The 22,843-nt window shown below is 37.4% G+C and overlaps 1 protein-coding gene across 1 annotated transcript in view; it reads right to left on the bottom strand.

Moving 5' to 3' along the window:
• Positions 1-22,843, bottom strand: part of RAB10 (RAB10, member RAS oncogene family) — a 77,631-nt gene that overhangs the window by 28,449 nt on the left and 26,339 nt on the right. The window contains exon 2 of the mRNA XM_003984422.6: positions 421-481. Coding sequence (XP_003984471.1) covers positions 421-481 — 61 coding nt within the window. The remainder of the gene's footprint in view (positions 1-420; positions 482-22,843) is intronic.

Here is a 22,843-nt window from a genome sequence, read left to right on the forward strand (position 1 = left end):
AGGGACAGAAGAAGAGGGAGAGAGACTCTTAAGCGGCTCCACACCCAGCACAGAGCCAGAGGACATGGGGCTCAAGTTCACGACCGTGAGAGATCATGACCTGAGCCAAAATCAAAAGTCAGACACTGAACCGATTGAGCCACCCAGGCACCCATTTATTTTTAAAGTAATCTCTACACCCAACATGGGGCTTGTACTCATGACTTTGAGACCAAGAGTCACATGCTCTCCTGACTGAGCCATCAGGTGCTCCATGTCAATAATTTTTTTTTTTACTTTACTGAAAGAAGGTGTCCTGATTGCTGGCTTAACAAAGGAAAGTCTCACAGAAACTAAACAGGTGACAAGGAAGGATTTCACTGCCAATCCTTCAGGAACTTGGTATTCTATTTATAAAGTAGGTAAATTAGCATCACTTACCATATCTGTAGCTTGATCTTCTTTCCTTGTAATTCAACTGTTTTGATCTTAAAGTCTATTCCTACAACACAGAAGAAAAAAAGGTAAATTATATCTATGGCTCTGAACTTGGCTCTCCCAAAATTAACTGGGAGTAAAAATAAAAATACACTTTTAAAATTTGTGTCTGTTTGGCTCTTGATAGCCTCTAAGTATGCATATTCTGAACAAATTATTCAATTTTAAACTTGAGTAATACAAGAGCCAACATGGCAGAAGAAACAGCTATATAAAAAGAGTTTTTACAATAAAGAAATGAAAAGGTAAATTTTAAAATATCTAATTTTTTTAAACTAAGCTCCACACCCAAGTGGGGCCTGAACTCACAACCTTGAGATCAAGAGTTGCATGCTCTACCAACTTAGCCAGTCAGGTGCCCCTTTTAATGCAAAAAAAATTAAAAAAAAAAAAAAAAAAAGTTTCCCACTAGGGAAAAAAAATAGCCTTAACTAGCTTGCAAAAGCAAAAACCTACTACCAAGGATAAAGAGGGTCATTTCATAATGATGAAAGGGTTAATTCATTAAGAAGGCAAAAATACTAAATGGTTATGCATCTTGTAACACAGAGCTTCAAAATACATGAGGCAAAAGTAATACAAATCTCCCAGATCTGTCTATTCCTTAATCAACCAAAATCTTCAGCTTGGGTTGAGTTTCCCACAATCAAATCAAAAGAAAAAAAAGGGCGATGTGCCTGGCATTTATAAACCTCAGACTTTGTCTACAGCCCATGTTTTTGTTTCTCTAGGAATTACTGAGACTCTGAACAAGACTAACAATTCCAATTAGGCATGCAATTTGCTAATTAACCTATATAACAAACCTAACAACCAATACTATTTCAGAAAACTTCTCCAAAGACAAGTGAAATTAGGACACAGTCTGAAAGCTCCAAATCTTTTGAGAGACAGAAACCAGGTACAATTGGAAAATTAAGATTTTTAGGCTGTTTTAAGTCACCTACCTCATCCTAGACTCCTTGAGTTTCTCTTTTCTCTCTCTCTCAATGTTGTCTATCCTCAAACTAATTAGCAGTGGTTAAAGCAGTTCTTCATTCTTTTCTGCACAAAAACTCTCCTCGCCTACCTCTGGGCCATTCATTCTTCAATCTTCATTACTAGTTTCTCCTTGCTTCTCTGAACTCTTCTAAAAACCGAAGTGAATTTTTCTATCTTTACTCATTCCCGTGGTGATTTTCCCTAATTTCATGGCTTTAAATTCTAAATACGCACTGGTAACTCAAATTTATATCATAGCCCAGACCTTTCTCCTGAATTCCAAACTTGAGATAACCGTTTATTGCCTATGTGCAAATCCCATCTTTCACTAAGACTCAAGCAAAAGTCCTTAAAATGTTTCATAAGGCCCTACACATTCTGCCTACCCCCCCCCCCATATTCCATGCTGTCCTCATAATTTTCTGTATCTTTCTTTGATCTAGCTAACTAGATCAGCTTCCTTATTGTTCCACACACAAGACAGAAAGATTCCCACCTCAAGAACTTTGCATATAACTGTTCTTCCAACTTAGACCACTCTTCTCCATTATGGCTCCTTCCCCTTGTCCTTTCCTAAGTGGCAACATTTTCCCAAGTCCCCCACCCCATGTCCATTGTCTATTAATAATCCCTACCCTTCTTCCTTACTTTTTTTAACATCCCTTAAATATGCTATATTTACTTATTCCTGTTATTTATTTTCTGTCTCCCTATACAAAACTATAAAATCCACAAGGGTAGGAATTTTTATCTATTTAATTCAGTTAAATTCCCAGCACCTAGAGCCTGACATAAAAGCAGGCATTCAAAAAGTATTTGAATGAAGAGATAAATGATGTTTTCTAGAGAAAGTGAAATGATACCCGAGAAAAGATACATATAGATGGGTGCCTCAGTGGCTCAGTTGATTGAGAGTCCAACTCTTGATTTTGGCTCAGGTCGTGATCCCAGGATTCTGGGATGAAGCCCCGTGGTGGGCTCTATGCTGAGCATGGAACCTGCTTAAGATTCTCTGATTCTCTCTCTCTCCTCCTCTACCCTTCTTCCCTACTAGAGCACCAAAGAAAAAAATAAATAAAAATAAAAATTAAAATATATATATATATACATACACACACACACACACATATATATATACATATTTATTTATTTTATTTCAGCATTAGGGTGAAACTTACCACTTGACAAGCTCCACACCTGTCCACTTAGCATCCAGATTTTTTGAGCCTCAGGCCAAAACACAAAGGATGAAAGTTTCAATGAGATACTAAAAACTAAGCAAACCAAAATAGGGAATCTGAAGGAAACAGGGACAATGCAGAGAAAGAGAAAAGATAGTTCCTCTTATCTTCTTGGAACAAGAGTGGCGGGGGCGGAGGCAGGAAAACGAACTTGAACCAGAAAAACTCTTGAAAATTAAGGGGGAAAAAAAAGGAAGTGGAAGAAATAATATATTCAACAGAAAGACCAAGAGAAAACTGAGATCTAGAAAATATTAACAAAATGACCAAGAATGGAATTTATGTGATATATGACAAGTTAGAAGAGCAAACCAGGAGGTCTGATATTGAACTAACAGAAGTTCAAGAAAGAACAAAGAAAATGACACATAGAATATAATTTTAAAACTGTGCAAAAGGGCGCTTGGGTGGCTCAATCGGTTAAGCGTCCAACTTCAGCTCAGGTCATAATCTCGCGGTTCATGAATTCAAGCCCCACATTGGGCTCTGTGCTGACATTTGGACCCCAGCCTCTGCTTCAGATTCTGTGTCTCCCTCTCTCTCTGCCCCTCCCCTGCTCACACTCTGTCTCTGTCTCTCTCAAAAATGAAAACATTAAAAAAATTTTTAAAAATAAAAAATAAAAACTGTGCAAGAAATCTGCACAGCAAAGGAAACGATCAACAAAACTAAAAGGTAATCTATTGAATGGGAGAAGATATCTGTATATGACATATCCGATAAAGGGTTAGTATCCAAAATATATAAAGAACTTATAAAATTCAACACCCAAAAAACAATCCAATTAAAAAATAAGACGTGAACACACGTTTTTCCAAAGACATAGAGATAGCCAACAAACACATGAAAAAATGCTCAACATCACTTATCATGAGGGAAATGCATATCAAACTACAATGAGATATCACCTTATACCTGTCAGAGTGGCTAAAATCAACAACACAAGAAACAACAGGTGTTGGCTAGGGTGTGGAGAAAGGGGAATTGTCTTGCACTGCTGGTGGAAATGCAAATCGGTGTGGTCATTCTGGAAAACAGTATGGAGGTTCCTCAGAAAGTTAAAATAGAACTACCCTACAATCCAGCAGCTGCACTACTAGTTCGAAAGGATACATGCACCCCAATGTTTATAGCGGCACTATCTACAATAGCCAAATTATGTAAAAACCCCAAATGTCCACTGAATGATGGATGTATAAGGAATGTGGTGTGTGTGTGTGTGTGTGTGTGTGTAACGGAATATTGTTGAGCCATACGAATGAATGAAATCTTGCCATTTGCAACCACATGGATGGAGCTAGAGAGTATTAATTATGCTAAGTGAATACCATGTGATTTCATTCATATGTGGAATTTAAGACACAAAACAAATGAGCAAAGGTGGGGGGGGGCGGCAAACCAAGGAAGACTCTTAACTATAGACAACTGATGGTTACGGGGGGGGGGGGGGGGGGATGTGTTAAATGTGTGATGAGAATTACGGCATGCACTTGTGATGAATACCAGGTGATATACAGAAATGCTGAATCACTATATTGTACTAAAACTACACTGTATTTTAACTGGAATTTAAGTAAAAACTTTTTAAAAATGGTGCATGAAAACTTAACAGAAGCAAAAGAATCTATTCTAGACTGACTCACCAAATGCTTGCATAATGAAAAAAATTGGATCTATACCAAGTAATATAACCATGAAATTTCAAGACACCAGGAATAAAGATATTATAAAAGCTTGCACACACATAAACTAAGCCATATTAAATAATCAGAAGTGACAACTCTGAACTTCTACTTCTCAAAAGCCAACAGCAACACTAGAATACAGAAAGATAATGTCTTTAAAAAATATTTCAACCTGGGCACCTAACTGACCCAGTAGGTACAGCATGTGACTCTTGACCTCAGGGACCTAAGTTTAAGCCCCACTTAAGAAAAGAAAAATTTTTTTCAACCTTTTTCCAGTCAAAACTCAAGTGAGAGTAAAATAATGCATTTCCAGGCATGAAAGATCTCAAGAGTTAGCTCCCATGCATCTCTTCTAAGACAACTACTAGGAGAGGTTGCTTTGCCAAAACCAGGAAGAAATCCAGCAAAGAGTGAGGTAAATGGGAGCTCAAACTGGCCTAGAGAGCAACCAGTTCAGAAGCGAATGAGGACATAAAAGGACAGAATAAAAGGAGAAGAAAATTCCAAGAAATATATCTACTAAGAGAGGGAAGGGAATAAATGGTACTAATGGAATTTGTATGAAAAGCAGAAATTCAGAGAGCTTGGCAATTCTGTTGCCGATTTTGGATAAAGTATGTACAGTGTCTTGAAATTTAAGCAAATGTAATAATAAAGGAACTGTAAATTACAGTAAAAACAGAAAAATCATCCAAGAAAGGAAATGTGATTATAGTACACTACTTGGTTTAACAGTTAATAAAAAACATGTGTTATAACTATTTGAGAAGATGAAGAGAGAGGCACCAGGAATGTCTGGAATAATTGATTCTCATTTCCCGTAACAAGAGAGAATTTCTAATGTTAGTTTTTTCTTTTTGCGTGTTTTTTTTAAAGTTAAAAGCCAAGACTAAGGAATATGGTGTTGAATAACAGATAAAAAGGTCATAAAATGCTTGGAAAAGGAAATACACAGGTAGGCACAGGGCAAAACTCTATTGTTGCTACTGTCCTCACAGACCTTGAAATACTGTGACTTCTAAAATTCTGCTCTATTAACTTTAATAGAAATAAAAACTGGGTTAACAGACGGATGCTTACAAGTAAGTTCTCTCCACTACTTAACCACTTCAATTTGATCATTGTATTCCTCCCATGGCCCTCAGCCACCCCTGCAGTCTCATTTCCTTCCAGTCGGCCTCCGGTAGTCACCTTCAAACACAACTTTTTGAAGAAGCTGTGTACTTTTTCCAAGTAAATACCTTTGTCACTCCATCAAGTAGTTTCTACATTCCCCAAAACATACACACCTAAGTGTGGAAAAACTTAAGATAGAGTAGAAAAGCTTTTGATAACATTTAGGAATTAGAGCAAAATAAGTAGCTCAACTGCCAAGAGAAGGTAGGAAAACCTATATCACCCTTTAAGGTTCCTCTCAGGAGGAGGAGCACCTGGTGGCTCAGTCTAGTTAAGCATCCAACTTCACTGTGCTGACAGCTCAGAGCCTGGATCCTGCTTCAGACTCTATGTCTCCCTCCCTCTCTCTGCCCCTTCCTTGCTCGTGCTCTCTCTCCTTTTCTCAAAAATAAACAAACAGTAAACAAAATTTAAGATTCTGCCAAGAGAAATAATCAGATTCTCCTGCAACACTCTCATTTCCTAAATTTTCACAGACTAGAGCAAACATAGGATTTGATCCAACCAGTGTTTCTCTTTTAGGTTGTATTTACACGAAAACACATTAAAGGAAATCTCTTATTTTTACAGATTCCTGGGACCCAGCTCAAACGAGTATTTCAATTTACTGCACTCTAACTTTTATCAATTTTCAGCTGCTCAGAAAGTGAGAAACACGTATCAGCCAAAATATTTGCCTTAATGATGTTGCAGAAGCACCATCCAGTGGCAAGAAAAGTTAACTGCAACTTCTAGCCACTGTAAATATCAGTTTTCCAAAGCTTAGCTTCTGATGACACACCAATACATAGTATTTAATGTAGGAAGAAATATAATAAACTCCAGACAACTAAAGTTTAACAGCTCATAGGTAAATGATCAATATCTGTGGTTTTTAACAAATGAAAATAAAGTATTTTCACCACATCAGGAAAGGAAATAAGAATCCTATACCTACAATCCTTTGAATATAGCTTTTTCCGGAATTTAAGAAACATGATTCTTTAACATGATTTAAGAAACATGATTCTCAGTCCTAGCTCTAGCTCTACCATTATAGCACAAGTTTTGAAAAGACCACTTCCCAATACAGCCATTAGCTTATCTGGATGCAGATGTGAAAATGCAGAATGCAGAAATTTCCTCTAAAGCTCTTCTTCTTGGGGTGCCTGGGTGGCTCAGTCAATTGAGCATCCAACTTCAGCTCACGACATGATCTCATGGTTTGTGGATTCGAATCCCATGTCGGGCTTTGTGCTGACAGCTCTGAGCCTGGAACCTGCTTCAGATTCTGTGCCTCCCTCTCTCTCTGCCTCTCCCCCCATGCATGCACTCTCTCTCTAAACATTAATTTTTTTTTTAAAGATCCTTCCGTATAATAGTAATAGCTTAGTAAACACCTTGAAAATTTATAATGTGTTTAGCCCTTTGGAGTGGATTAAAGCATTAAATCCTCAGAACAGTCCTAACCTACACTTTTATTTACAAACTACAAATGAAAAATAAAATTAAAATCCAGTAGTACTAACAATATTTACTGGATAACTACTAAGTGTTCTAAGCATTTCCCGTATTATCTCATTTACTATTCAAAATTATCCTCTGTGGGGCAACTGTCAAGTCAGTTGACACTCTTGATTTTGGCGCAGATCATGATCTCACAGTTCACAGAATCGAACCCCGCATCAGGCTCTGTGCTTGTTAGCTTGGGATTTTCTCTCTCTCCCTTGATCTCTGCGCCTCCCCCACATCCACTCTCAAAATAAATAAACTTAAAAAAAATCCTCTGCAGCAATCCCTATCAGCATTCTTCACAGAGCTAGAACAAACAATCCTAAAATTTGTATGGAACCAGAAAAGACCCCGAATAGCCAAAACAATCTTTAAAAAGAAAACCAAAGCTGGAGGCATACACAATCCCAGACTTCAAGATTTATGACAAAGGTGTAATCATCAAGACAGTATGGTACTGGCACAAAAACAGACACCCAGGTCAATGGAACAAAATAGAGAACCCATAATGGACCCACAAACGTATGGCCAACTAATCTTTGACAAAGCAGAAAAGAATATCCAATGGAATAAAGACAGTCTCTTCAACAAATGGTGCTGGGAAAACTGGACAGTGACATGCAGAAAAATGAACCTGGACCACTTTCTTATACCATACACAAAAATAAACTCAAAATGAATGAAAGACCTAAATGTAAGACAGGAAGCCAACAAAATCCTAGAGGAGAAAGCAGGCAAAAACCTCTCTGACCTCAACCGCAGCAACTTCTTACTCAACACGTCTCCAGAGGCAAGGGAAACAAAAGCAAAAATGAACTACTGGGACCTCATCAAAATAAAAACCTTCTGCACAGCGAAGGAAACAATCAGCAAAACTAAAAGGCAACCGATGGAATGGGAGAAGATACTTGCAAATGACGTATCAGATAAAGGGTTAGTATCCAAAACCTATAAAGAACTTATCAAACTCAACACCCAAAAGACAAATAATCCAGTGAAGAAATGGGCAAAAGACATGAATAGACACTTCTCCAAAGAAGACATCCAGATGGCTAACAGAAACATGAAAAACCACTCAACATCACTCATCATCAGGGAAATACAAATCAAAACCACGAGATACCGATACCACCTCGCACCTGTGAGAATGCCTAATAACATTAATAACTCAGGCAACAACAGATGTTGGCGAAGGTGAGGAGAAAGAGGATCTCTTTTGCATTGTTGGTGGGAACGCAAACTGGTGCAACCACTCCGGAAAACAGTATAGAGGTTCCTCAAAAAATTGAAAATAGAACTACTCTGCAACCCAGCAACTGCACTACTAGGTATTTACTCAAGGGATACAGGTGTGCTGTTTCAAAGGGGAACATGCACCCCAATGTTTACAGCAGTGCTATCGACAATAGCCAATGTATGGAAAGAGCCCAAATGCCCATTGACAGCTAAATGTATAAAGAAAATGTGGTATACACACACACACACACACACATATACATACAATGGAGTATTACTCGGCAATCAAAAAGAATGAAATCTTGCCATTTGCAACTACATGAATGGAACTAGAGACTATTATGCTAAGCAAAATTAGAGAAAGACAAATATCACATGACTTCATTCATATAAGGAATTTAAGATCCTAAACAGATGAACCTAAGGAAAGGGAAGCAAAAATAATACAAAAACAGGGAGGGGAACAAAAGAGAACAGACTTTTAAATATAGAGAACAGAGGGTTGTGGGAGGGGGGATGGGCTAGATGGGCAAGGGGCCTTAAGGAATATACTCCTGAAATCATTGTTGCACTATATGCTAACTAACTTGAATGTAAATTAAACATTAATTAATTTTTGAAAATCCTCTGCAAAACTACATATATGCCTATTTTAAAGAAAAGAAAAGTTTAAAGTAATTTAAATAAGGTCAGAGAATTAAGGTGGCAGAACCAGTACTCAATTCCACTTGTTTTTTCACACCATACAAGCTCTTAACCTAAATTAAGTTCCATAATTCCATTTTTTATTTATGTATTTTCTACTGAGGTAAAATCCACATAAGATGTTCTCAGTTTATTTGGGTCTTAAGTTCTCTCGACAGTATTTTGTAGTCTTCAGGGCCTAGGTCTTACATTTTGTTAAATTTATCCCCATTTCATTTTTTTTCATGTTTAGGGTGCTATTATAAATAATACTTTTTTAAGAGTTTCATTTTCTAATTGTTGTTCAATACAGAATACATCTTATTTTTGTATACTGATCCCTATCCTGTAACCTTGCTATAGTCACTTCTTAATTCTAGCTGCTCTTTATTTGGGAGGTAGGGTGCTTAGAGTTTTCTATGTATGTAAGTCATACATATAATCAGGTAGTCTACAAAAAGGCACTTTCTGAATCATTTTCCTTTCGAACCTCTGATATCTTTCTTTCTCTCGCCTTATTGTTACCAGCTAGGACCTCTAATACAATGTTGTTTTGTACTTGATCCTTAACAAAAAAAGCTTAGAGTGAAAGCTTCACTGTTAAAGTATCATGTTAACTGTACATCATTTAGTAGGCTGAGGAAATGTCCTTTTACTCCTAGTTTGCTAAGGTATCGTGATGCAAATGAGTATTTTGTAAAATGCTTCTATTAGTTTTTAAGCTAATTTATTTATCTTGAGGGAGACAGAAACAGTGCATAAGCAAGCAGGGGAGGGGCAAAGAGAGAGGGAAAGAGAGAGAATCCCAAGTAGGCTCTGCACTGTCAGCATGGAGCCCAATGTGGGGCTCAAACTCACGAACTGCGAGATCATGACCTGAGCCAAAGTCAGACCCTTAACCAACTAAAACACCCACATGCCCCTAGATAAGGATTCTTACATGCATGTTCATGAAGGAGATGTCAATGTTCATTAGGTATCTCTCTGTCTGGTCTTAATATCCAAGAGAAGGCTGGTCCCATAAATGATTTAAAGTGTGCCCTCCTCCACCATTTACTGAAATAGTAGTATTTTCTTCCTTAAACATTTGATAAAACTCACCAGTGAAGCCATCTGAGTCTTAAAATTTCTTTCAGAAAAAACTTGTATTTCTTTAATATATGTCTATTCTATCACTACAGAAGAATATTCGTTGAGTATCCAACTATATAATTATAGATTTCTATTTCTCCTTCCAATTCTGTCAGTTTCTGCTTCAAGTATTTTGAAACTCTGTTATTAGGTATATAAATATGATAAACTGACACCTTTATCATTACAAAAAAATTTTCTTTATTCCTGGAAGTATACTCCTTGCTCTGAAATCTACTTTGTCTACTATTAATACAGCCACCTGGGCTTTTTTATGATTATTGGCTTCTTAGGTAGTCCTAAGGTATTTTTTAGTGGTTGCACTAGACTTCATAACACACATTTTTAACTTAGCACAGTGCACCTTCAAACAGTATTATACCACTTCTCATATTAATGTAAGAACCTTACAGCAGTGTGCTTCCATTTTCTCCCTATTACTGGGCTTTTACTTTTTACATCTACCTTTTACTTTTTACATCTACATTTTCTGAATTTTACTAGTCAATTGTCTGAAATAAATTTAAATTTGAGAAAAAAGTATTTTGCATTTCTCCATGTGTACCATTTATCTTCTCCATTCTTTTGTGTGTATCTGAGCTTCCACCCAAAATGGTTTTCTTCAGCCTGAAAAATTTCCTTTAATATTTTTTAAAGATTTTTTTTTAAAGTTTATTAATTTGAGAGAGAGAGAGAGAATGAGCAGACAGAGAGGGGGACAGAGGATCCGAAGCAGGCTCTGTGCTAATAGAAGAGAACCCAACGCAGGGCTCGAACTCCGAAACCATGAGATGATGATCTGCGCTGAAGTGGGACACTTCACTGACTGAGCCTCCCAGGCGTCCCCCTTTAACATTTTTAATAGAGCAGGGCTGTCAGCAAGAAATTCTCTCAGCTTTTGTCTGCAAAATGCCTTTTTAAATGTTTATTTTTAAGAAACAGAGCACACGTGTAAGCATGCATGAGCAGGGGAGGGGCAGAGAAAGAGAGAGGGCAGCAGATCTGAAGCAGGCTCTGCACGGACAGCAGCAGCCCAATGTGGGGCTCAAATTCAAGAACCACAAGATCATGACTGAGCTGAAGTTAGACACTCAATCAACTGAGCCACACCTGCGTCCTGGAAATGTCTTCAGTTTGTCTTGATTTCTGCAAGATATGCTTGTCAGGATTAAATTCTAATGATAGTCTTTTCACATCAGAACTTTTTTTTTTTTTTTTTAGGATTGTATTTTTGGACCGCTTGGGTGGCTCAGTCAGTTGAGCCACAACTCTTGGTTTCGGCTCAAGTCATCATCTCACAGTTTGTGGGACTGAGCCCCGTGTCAGCTCTGGGCTGGCAGCGTGGAGCCTACTTGAGATTCCTTCTCCCTTTGTCTCTGCCCCTCCCTCCATCTCTCCCTCCCTCTCTCAAAAAATAAACTTTAAAAAAAGGATTGACCTATTTCTTAAAAAAAAAAAAAAAAAAAAATATATATATATATATATATATATATATTTAATTTTTAAGTAATCTCTACAACCAATATGGGGCTCAAACTTACAACCTTGAGATCAAGAGTCGAATGCTCTACCAACTGAGCCAGCTAGGTGCCCCTCCTTTCAGAACTTAAAAAGTGTTACTCCACTGTCTTCTGGCTTGCATGACACCCCCCACCCACATACACACCCCTTTTGGGAGGAATCTAGACTTAAGAAACTTTTTATTTTGAAACGACTTTACAGAAAAGTTGCAAAAACAGAGTCCACATATACCTTTCATCCAGCTTCTAATGTTAACACTTAGATAATCATTATCAGAAAAAAAGAAAGTAACACTGGTGTGAAGCAATTAACATAGCTACAGACTTAAATCTACCAATCTGTTCACTAATGTCTTTTTCTTTTTCTTAATGTTTATTTTAGAGAGAGAGAGAGAGAGAGAGAGAGAGAGAGAGAGAGAGAGAGACAGACAGACAGCATAAGAAGGGGAGGGGCAGGGAGAGGGAGACAGACACAGAATCTAAAGCAAGCTCCAGGCTCTAAGCTGGCAGAACAGAGCATGACATGAGGCTCGAACTCACAAACCATGAGATCACGGCCTGAGCCAAAGTAGGGTGCTTAACCGACTCAGCTACCCAGGCACCCCACTAATGTCTTTTTCTGTTCCAGGATCCAATTCAGGTTCCCAACACTGCATGTAGTGGACACGTTTCCTTGATCTGTAACAGTTATTCAATATTTTCTCATCTTGCATGACCTTAATAATTTTGAAAAATACTAGCCAGGTATCTTGTAGAACCTCCCTCAATTTGGGTTTGTCTGATGTCTTCTCATAATTAGAGCAAGGCTTTCCATTTTTTGGTAAGAACACCACAGATGAAATATTTTGCCTTTCTTAGCTCATTATCAGGGAATATATACATTGTGAATGTCTTATTGCTGTGCTATTAACCTTGATAACTTGGTTATGGTGGTATCTACAGAGTTTCTCTCCACTATAAATTCATTTTTTCTCTTTGTAACTAATAAATTTTTTGGAGAAAATACTTTAAGGCTATGAAAATATGTTTCTCACCATACCTTCACTCACTGATTTTACCTTCCATATCGATTTGTGCCTGTGACAACTATTACTGTAATATTTGCTAATGGTGATGCTGTTTAGTCACTACTTTACACTTAATAACTAATTCTTTTACATTTTATTCCTTCTCCCCATTCATTTACTTATTTAATTATTTATTATTACCAATATGGACTCATAGATATTTTATTCTACTGATTATGTAATACTAGAATTATTTGATTCCAGCTTTGGCCATCAGAAGCTCTTTCAAGTTGGCTCTTACATCCTTTTGACATGTCCCACCCTTTTCTAGAACTTCTTTGTTTTCTGGCACCAAAGATGCTTCAGAATCATCCTCTTCTGCCTCTATCCCAGCTCTTTCTTCAAAGTGCCGCGGTACATCTTAATGAAGAATTGTTGAGTCCAAGATCTGGGCACAAGATATGCTCATTGCTCCTGGAATGTCACTGCTTCTACGCATTCCCAGAGGACAGAGCAAGGAAATACATTTATGCACAGTAACCCATGCATATACATACATCTACATTTCTAGAACTATTTATCTGTATATATTGCATAAAACCATGAGTTAATACTGATACCTCCAATTCAAGACCAAAAAGTTCATTCTAGCCGTTTTCCTTTCCTTACTTGTAACCTCTTCATTTAACAGTTAGGTATCTGGCTGTCATGATCTAAACTAGATTTACTTATATATTCAATCTTAATATATACATAAAGTAGTATATACACAGAGCAGTTTCAGGCTTACTAACCCATATCCTTATGAGAAAGGGCAGATTTACTAACTAGAATATAATACTTGTATACAGTTCTTTTTATCTTTAGTCTTACAATATCTAGTCAAAATACTATTTCCTGAAGTTACTTTGATGATTTATTCTCTTCCTCCTCCTCAGTGTGGTTGTTGTCCAGTTGTAATAAAGTTAGGTTCATTTGTTGGTTTACATTATTTTTCTTGAAAAGTCAACAGCTGTTATCTTTGCCCTCTGTATATATAATGCGGTTTTTCTTTCCTCTAGTTTCTCTTAAGATTTCTCTTTAAAACTAGTTTTCAGCAATTGGATTAGGATGTGCCTCTAGTGTGACTCTCTTTGTGTTTATCCTATCTGGGATCATTAAGTCTAAGGGATTATAGCTTTCATTATATTTAAAATTTTTTCAGCCATATTTCTTCAAATACTTCTTCAACTGCAGCCTCCAAATGCAAATGGTATTAGGCAGGCTATCTGATAATGTCTCACACATCACTGGGGCTCTCTTTTTCTTCCAGTCTTTTTTTACCCTGTGCTTCATTTTGGGCAGTTTCTATTATCCTATCACTGATCTTTTCTTCTGCATATCTAATCTGCTGTTAAGCCCCATCAACTGAATTTTTCCTTTCAGATACCATATTTTTCAGTTCTAGAAGCTCCAATGGGTCTTTTTTACATCTACATTTCTTTCATGTTCATGCTTTCCTTTAAATGCTTCAACATCTGTCTTCTAAATCCATCATCTCTGTCATTTCTGGGTCTTTTTCCAGAAACTGATTTTTCTCCTGGGTAAGGATTACATTTTCCTACTTCTTCATATGCCTAATAACTTCAGATTAGATGCTAAACATCTTACAGACTTTGTTAATGTAGAGACTTTTTAAATGTTGAGTTTTGTTAAGATGGGCAGCTAAATTAGTTGAGAATCAGCTTAACCCTATTGAGGTCCGTTTTTCAGCACAGTTTTAAGGAAGGGCTAGAGTAGCCTTTTCTCCAGAGTTATTACTTTAGCCCCACTCCTAATGAATGCCATTTCTAGGGTCTTCCCCAGATGGCCTTTATATTCAATGAGATCTCTCTCTCTTGGGTGGTCAGAACTAGAATGTCTCCCAACCCATTTTAAGTCTCAACACTTCTTCCAACTATCTGGTAGTTGTTCTTTCCCCTAATAGTTGTTCTCTGCTCAGCCATGGAGCCCCACACAGCTTAGCATCCAAAGATTCAAAGGGACTCCTTTCTGGATCTCACTGTCCACATAATGCCATCTTCTATGATAAACAATCCTGCAAATTCCAGCCTCCCCCTCAGTCTTTCTCTGAGTTCTAACTCCTTGGCCCAACAAGACTGCCTTGCTCTGCTTAGATCCTGAATTGGAATCTAGTTTCAGAAAGAAAGCCAGGGGGATTGCAGGGTTCTATTTATTTGTTTTCCTTCTCTCAAGGATTGCAATTCTGCCGCACCTGTTACCAAATATTTACAAACAGCTGTTTCTTATGTTTTGTCTGGTAGTCTAGCAGTTTATAGCCAGAAGGCTATTCTGGTGCCAGTTACTCTATGATGTCCAGAAATGGAAGCTCTCTCAACAGCTTTATTGTCTTTTAAAGGTTAAGTAATCCTTGACCTTTTTTAGAATAGGTTTCAAATCATTTGAGAACCTAAAGAAAATCATGGATCCTTTGCCCATTCCCTTACACCAAACTGTATATATTTCAGGGAGTTTAAAGCCTCTGTCCCAGTCCCCCACCTTCTACTGTTCCACCAGAGGGTTGTGGTTTATAGCACTGGTGCACTACACTATCATTCTTTCAAAGCTTTAGAGGCAATTTGTATTCACTAAAAACTTGCTAAGGCTGAAATTCAAGTATTTGAACCAAGGAAAAACATTTTTTTTTTTATCAAAGAAGACACTTTAAAAAAAAGTATTAATACAAAGTTCAGAACAATACAGCTATTATTCTTTCCCCACATGTGGCAGATAATATTTCTCACATATCTACATGATGATATACTGGCAGTCTGATATTACAGACTAAAGAAACCAAGCCAAAATAATCTAGATTTTTTATCTGATATCCTAATTAGCATTCTTTTGTTATAGAATTATTAAAAAGCAACTTTTTATTATCCTGATCTAGCCACCAGCAACAGCAATATTGATACTGAATTATAAATATATACACTTCATATATACATTCATTCTTTGTTAACTACTGTTAAAAACTGGCATTCTCCTAGGTTACTAGTCCTTACAGCAGCATAAGCCAGCTCGGTCAGGCCAGATGGATGTCAGTAAAAAACACTTCAGAATTCACCCTAGTCCCACATACTCAGCAATAAATACCTGTTGATTTAAATAATGGGAGGGAGTTGGGTGCCTGCGTGGCTCAGTTGGATAAGCATCCGACTCTTGATTTTGGCTCAGCTCATGATCTCACAGTGCTTAAGCTGGAACCCCACATTAGGTTCCATGTGCTGATAGTGTGGAGCCTTCTTGGGATATTCTCTCTCTCTCTCTCTCTCTCTCTCTCTCTCTCATTCTCTCTTTCTCTGCCCCTACCCTGTCCTCTTTCTCAAAATAAATAAAATTTAAAAAAAAAGTAATGGAAAGAAGCTGAAAAGATAAAGACAGAAAGGTAAATAGTAAAGGAGAACATTTAAGAGTGCTCGATATTTATTTTTTAAAATTTTTTCATGTTTTATTTATTTTTGAGAGAGAGAGAGAGAGAGAGAGAGAGAGAGAGAGAGAGAGAGAGAGAGACCATGCACGAGCGGGGGAGAGGCAGAGAGAGGGGGAGGCACAGAATGTGAAGCAGGCTCCAGGGTCTGAGCTGTCAGCACAGACCCCAATGCGGGCAGAGCTCAAACAGGAACCATGAGATTGTGTACTACCTGAGCTGAAGTGGGACACTCCACCAAGTGAGCCACCCAGGTGCCACAAGAGTGCTTGATATTTCATTATCAAAACTCAACTGGCCAGAATATAAAGGTTTATTTCTGGACTTTTCAATTCTATTCCACCGATCGGTAATGCCTACTTTTATGCTAGAACCACATGGTCTTGATTACTGTAGCCCTGCTGTAAGTTTTGAAATCAGGTAATGTGTGTCTTCCAACATTGTGCTTCTTTTTCAAAATTATTTTGGCTATTCTGGGCCCTCTGCATTCCTATACGAATCTTATGAGTCACTTATCAACTTCTGCACACAGGCTTCCTAGTATTTTAACAGGAACTGCACTGAATCTGTAGACCAATTTGGATAGTACTGCCACCTTAATATTGTCTTCTGATCCATGAACAATGTGTATCTTTCCATTTACTGAGATCTTTAGTCTCTTTCAATAGTGTTTTCAGTGTATGACTCTTGTACTTCTTTTGTTAAATTTATTCCTAAATACTGATTCTTTTTGAAGCCAGTATAAGTGGAATTAACGTCTTAATTCCATTTGTAAATGTTTCATCACTAATGTACAGAAATACTTTTGATTTCTGTACACTGTTCCTGTATTCTATTTATGGACTTTTAAAAAGCAAAGTAGCTATTCTATTCTGAAGTACCTATACATTGTATTACATTAAAATTACATTACAAATAACAAAAGTCATTCTAACAAAAAATAACTTCATCTAACAAAAGAAGCTGACATTACAAAGTAGTATATAATAAAACTCAAAAACTACTGAATCTATAGGTGTAAGTCAGGAGGAAGAAAGTCTTATCTGCTATGCACTAATTTTAGAGACACTCCTCTAATGCATTAAGATTCTCAGAAGTAAATATAGTTACAGAAGACAACTGGAAAATCTAATTCCACAATACCAGATAACAGAGGATGAAAAAAAAAAAAAGCAAGAGAAGCAATGTCACAAAAACAGAAAATTAACATGTTTGTCTATGCACAAAAGATGTAATATCTTTATTCACCCTGCTAAATTTAAATTTTCTTATTTGAAAATTTAAAATTTCCTCTAATACTTTATGTATTATATATAAGTACATAATACATATATATGTGTATATAAGTATATATATGTACATATATATAAGTATATACATGTATAAGTGTATATATGTGTGTATAGATACACACACACACACACACACACACACACACACACACACACACACACATATATATATATATATATATAATGGGAAGCTCAAATTCACAGCCCAGAGATCAAGTCACATGCTCAGGGCACCTGGATGGCTCAGCTGGTACAGCATACAACTCCTGATCTCAGGGTTCTTAAGTTTGAGCCCATGTGGGGTATAGAGATAACTGAAAAATAAAATCTTAAAAAAAAAAAAAAAAAAGTGGCATGCTCGACTGACTGAGCCAGCCAGGCATCCCTAGTAAATATAGATTTATAATACCCATGTAGCACTTTAAGTATTATTTCACAAAATCTGATTTCTAAAAAATCAAAAGCTCTGACTAAGTAAAACACAACCACACTTACTGTGTCTTAATTATTTTGAACTCAAAATTAGTAGAGTAGAAATTAATGAGCTTTGTGCTTTGTTTCACATAAGCCATAAGATGTATTTCATTGGAGTCATAGATTTCCAAAAGTAGTTTTAAATTTGGCATGTGTAGTTAATTCCTCAAGTCCCTCATGAATTTCCTTCATTTCCTTTATTCCTGAGCTCTTTATATGCTCCTTTGACACTTATCCAAAAAAAAGGAAGGAGGAACTTTTTCATGTCAAAGAACTGAGCAAGTAAATTCTTGCTTGTGTGACGCAGTACGTGTGTGATGAAACACTATTCTGCTGCTTCTGCTGTCACTTCCACTGTCCAAAACTTTGGAGGCACCTTCCAGAAGGTGTTCTGCAGAACATGGCAGTATCTCCTTATATTCTTATTTGGTATCACAGCATCAAGAGTAACCCTACCTCAAATACCTATCTTAATCTCTCTACAGAGCTACTCCAATCATATTTTTATGATATGTTAGGTTATACACTACACCTCCATAAGCAAATACAAGTATGCTATTGACAGTGAATTCATTTTAAGAATTAAGAAAGGCCTTGTGTAGCATAGTGACTAAGAGTACCCTGATAAACATGGTCTTCTGGCTCTGTCACATACTTGCTATGTGGCATTGGGTGAAACTTTAACCTCTCTAGACCTCTTGTTGCCTTCCCACTACAGTAGGAATTATAATTTCCAACTCCAAGATGTTGTAAAGGTTAAATGAGATCATGTGTAAAAAGTCTAGGAGGGTACCTAACAAGCTTTCAATTAAGCTATTCTTAAGGTGGTTCTGAACTCTACTCTGCTCGATTTCAGGCTTCTCCCAGTCTACTGATTTGCCACGAGTGAGTCAAACTGTCTATTCTCTTTTTAGCCTGTCCTTATCTTACTCCTCTGACACATCTCCTTGATCCAGCCCAAACTGTATCCCAGGCAGCAGCATGACTGTCAGGTTAGCAGCTCTCTACTCAACTTGCCCAGAACTTGCTCACTTATCTCCTAACCCTTTGCTCACTTTCCACCTTTATTCCTTTTTTGTGGAAATTTATAACTTTTCACATATTAAAAGTTTTTCTGAATCATTATAAAATGAGTTCATGTATGATCTCCAAAGGTCACCAAATCTTCAGAATCTAAGACTTGATTAAATGCTTCAAACTTATTAATGTATAATGCCGATCTCCATATAATATCATGACAACTTGTCATTTGGCCATTATACTTTCACATTAGAATAATACTTTGCAATGGCATTGGTTTATTCTGTATTAGATAAAACATAGCCACTTTAAATTCCTACTAATTGACTTGACTACCCTCCTCTCCTCTCACTTCCAGTTCAGGTTTTAATGTTGTGTTTTTTTTTTTGTTTTGTTTTGGGTTTTTTTTTGGTAAAGAATAAAACCACACAACCTTTCAAACAGCCTCTTCCCAAGCTTATTTATGAGAGAGACAAAACATCTGCTTAAACAAGTTAAATCTGCGCTGATCCATTCAGGACACCAGCCAACCAAGGCATAAAACCATTTCATTCCAACAGAGAAGTGGGAGGAGGTGGCTGGGAAGGATCTTCAAATGGGATCAGGCAATAAATGACTTAATGGAGGAAATGAGGACTGTTTTCCCTACTGGAAAATGAAAGAAAGTTCTTTTGGCACTAAAGAATTTAGGAGACGTTGGCTTGTTAAGAATGTCTGACATGGGAAAAGAGGATATACTAATAAAACTTTAGCATAATATTCTCTAATTCCTTAACAATATTCCAACCTTCAATTACCTCTTCTTGTCATCTTTCTTCAATTCTCCAGGAAGCCTGTACTCTCGTACTGTTCTATCTAGCTGCTCCAAAATTTAGAACCAGGCCAGTCTCTTAAGAACTCCAAATTAAGCGCAGTTTCTACTTTCAACAAAAGAGAAAAAGAACACCGCTGCTTTTTCCCCCAACTTCTTATCCCCTTCTGAGGTCCTTGGCTTTTGTTATTCTTTTTGTTTTATTTCACAAACATTTATATAGTGCTTACTACATGCCAGACATGTTCCAAGCATTTTACAAACATTAACTCATTTAATCCTCATAGTACTTCTCAGGGTTTTGTGGATGAGGAAATCAAAGGCACATTGAGGATAAGTAATTTACCCAAGGGTATACACGGCTACTAAGTGCCAGGACTGACATTTCAACTTCATCAGTTTGACTCCATAGTCCAGGCTCTTAACTAAGAATGTTTTCTTCTTTTTTTAAAAATTTTTTAGAGAGAGAAAGAGTGTTAGCAGGGGAGGGGCAGAGAGAGAGAGAGAGAGAGAGGGAGACACAGAACCCAAAGCAGACTCCAGGCTCCAAGCTGCCAGCACAGAGCACAACATGGGGCTCGAACCCACAAGCTGTGAGATCATGACCTGAGCCAAAGTCAGAAGCTTAACTGACTGAACCACCCAGGTGCCCCAGAATGCTATCTTTTCTAAGCTTAAACAAAACCCTGTAACTTACAGAATGCCCATGCAAGAAATCAGAGCAAACAAGAGTTCTCCCTCCTTTATAATCCAACCTTAGGTTTTATCCAAGATGCCAGATGAGAAAAAAAATGATGGAAAGATTTAAAAGAAGGGGCAAGGAGTCCTCAGGATCCAGTGTTAACACTACCAATGCTTCCACAGCCTTTCCTTTTACTGTTTCCTTCCAAAGCCCTAAAGTAACATGTAAATTATTTTACATATCATTTTAAGTCACTTTCCTTCCAAATGTCTCAATGTAATGTTGCTTTTTTTCCCAAAGGCTTTAGCTGGTACATTCCTATTTCCCCATACATAGGACCCTACAAACCATCTCTTGAACTGTGTTAATAACTACAACTATAATCCACATAAACCACTTAGTACAGTTGCTGGCACATAGTTAGCCTAAGTGTTAGATCATATTACTTTTATTATAAACAGAAAACTAAGCCCAAGAGATGAAGTCATTTGCCTATTTAAAAAAACTATTGTTGGGGCATCTGGGTGGCTTAGTAGTAAAACATCTAACTTTCAGCTCAGGTCATGATCTCATGGTTCCTGAGTTCAAGTCCCACATCGTATGAGCCCTACTTCTCTTTCTCTCTCTCTCTCTCTCTCTCTCTCTCTCTCTCTCTCTCTCTCTCTCTCTCTCTCTCTCCCCCCCCTCCCATCTCCACCCCCCACCCCTTGCTCACTTAAGCTCTCTCTCAAAACAAACAAACAATAATTGTTGACAAAGCTAGTTTTGTTTCCAATACAAGGTTTCATCCACTACCTACATTACCAAAACATTACTACAGAACAGAATAAAGAAACAAAGTATTCCAGTTTATAGCTTCTGGAATTTAAAAATCCAATGATTCAATTAGCATTCAATGCTCAACCTCTTCATCCCATAACTTTCACCATCTGAGTTTTCTTCTACTCTTTGTGCTACAAAATGATGACGGAAGGCATAAATCTAAGAAGTTCAAACCCATTTCTAACTCACACTGGTTTACATCAACCTCCCATTAGGGGTCTCTGGCTGGCTCAGTTGGTAGAGCATGCAACTCTTGATCTCAGGGCTGTAAATTCGAGCCCCACGTTGGCTGTAGAGATTACTGAAAAATAAAAACTTGGGCGCCTGGGTGGCTCAGTAGGTTGAGCAACCGACTTCAGCTCAGGTCATGATCCCACAGTTTGTGGGTTTGAGCCCTGCATGGGGCTCTGTGCTGACAGCTCAGAGCCTGGAGCCTGCTTCGGATATTGTGTCTCCCTCTCTCTCTGCTCCTCCCGTTTGCACTTTGTGTGTCTCTCTCAAAAATAAATAAACATTAAAAAAAATTTTTTTTAATTAAATAAATAAACAAATAAAACGCCTGGAGCGCCTGGGTGGGCTCAGTTGGTGAAGCAATCGACTTCGGCTCAGGTCATGATCTCACAGTTTGTGAGTTCCAGCCCCACATCGGGCTCTGCGCTGACAGCTGAGAGCCTGGAGCCTGCTCCAGATTCTGTGTCTCCTCCCTCTGCCCCTTCCCCACTGGCACTGTCTGTCTGTCTGTCTGTCTCTCTCTCTCTCTCTCTCTCTCTCTCTCTCTCAAAAACAAATAATAAAAACGTTTTAAAAAACTTTTTAAAATAAAACCTTGGAAAAAAAAAACCCTCCCATTAACTAGTTATCCCCATTATCTTTCACTGCAAACCTAGAATAAGGAATTATTTTTCCATTTGAGGGGTCCTAAACTGCTAAAAACAAAGCATTCCACTTACAAACTGTTAAAATTAATTTTATTTCTAAATCAAAGAGAAAATGAACAATTGTTTTACATAGAAAGCATTAATTCCAGATAGCCTAAAGGGAGTACCTTCACTTGCCCTTTACATTTCCTGAAACACACCCTGCTGCACTAAATGCTTCTACTTAAGTGATTCCATCACTCCCCTACACCAAGTCTTCCTTATCTAAACTCTCAAATCACAAGGTTGCAAAAACAAGTTATAACAATATGAAAATACTTCACTCATCACATGGACATTGTTAGTAGATCTCTTACCAGATGGTCCAGTAACAGTGTAAACTTAACTACAGAGAGACTGTGACTCCAATAAAAGATGCAGTGAAAAATGTTAGTGTAGAACCAACTGTTAAGCCACTGGCAAATGAGGAATGGAGAGTTAACAGATGAACAGAAATAGATAAGGACGACAGCACAAGTGGGCTTAAAATTAAAATGATATGAAAAGGACTAAAAGAGTCCCTTGAGGAAATGGACTTTTAAATATATTTTTAATGACTTTTCTGTTCATAATATAAAAGTCAAAAGTAAGACTAAAGGATCTTATCTACACAATTTTGTCAGAAAAGGTATGCCAACCCTTCCAACACTAGATTCTTTCTCCCAGTGCTAAATAGTAACCAAGAATTAAATTTATAATCCAATTTTGTCAAATACAAGATAAA

This window comes from Felis catus, chromosome A3 (genome assembly GCF_018350175.1).
Source record: "Felis catus isolate Fca126 chromosome A3, F.catus_Fca126_mat1.0, whole genome shotgun sequence".
NCBI lineage: Eukaryota > Metazoa > Chordata > Mammalia > Carnivora > Felidae > Felis > Felis catus.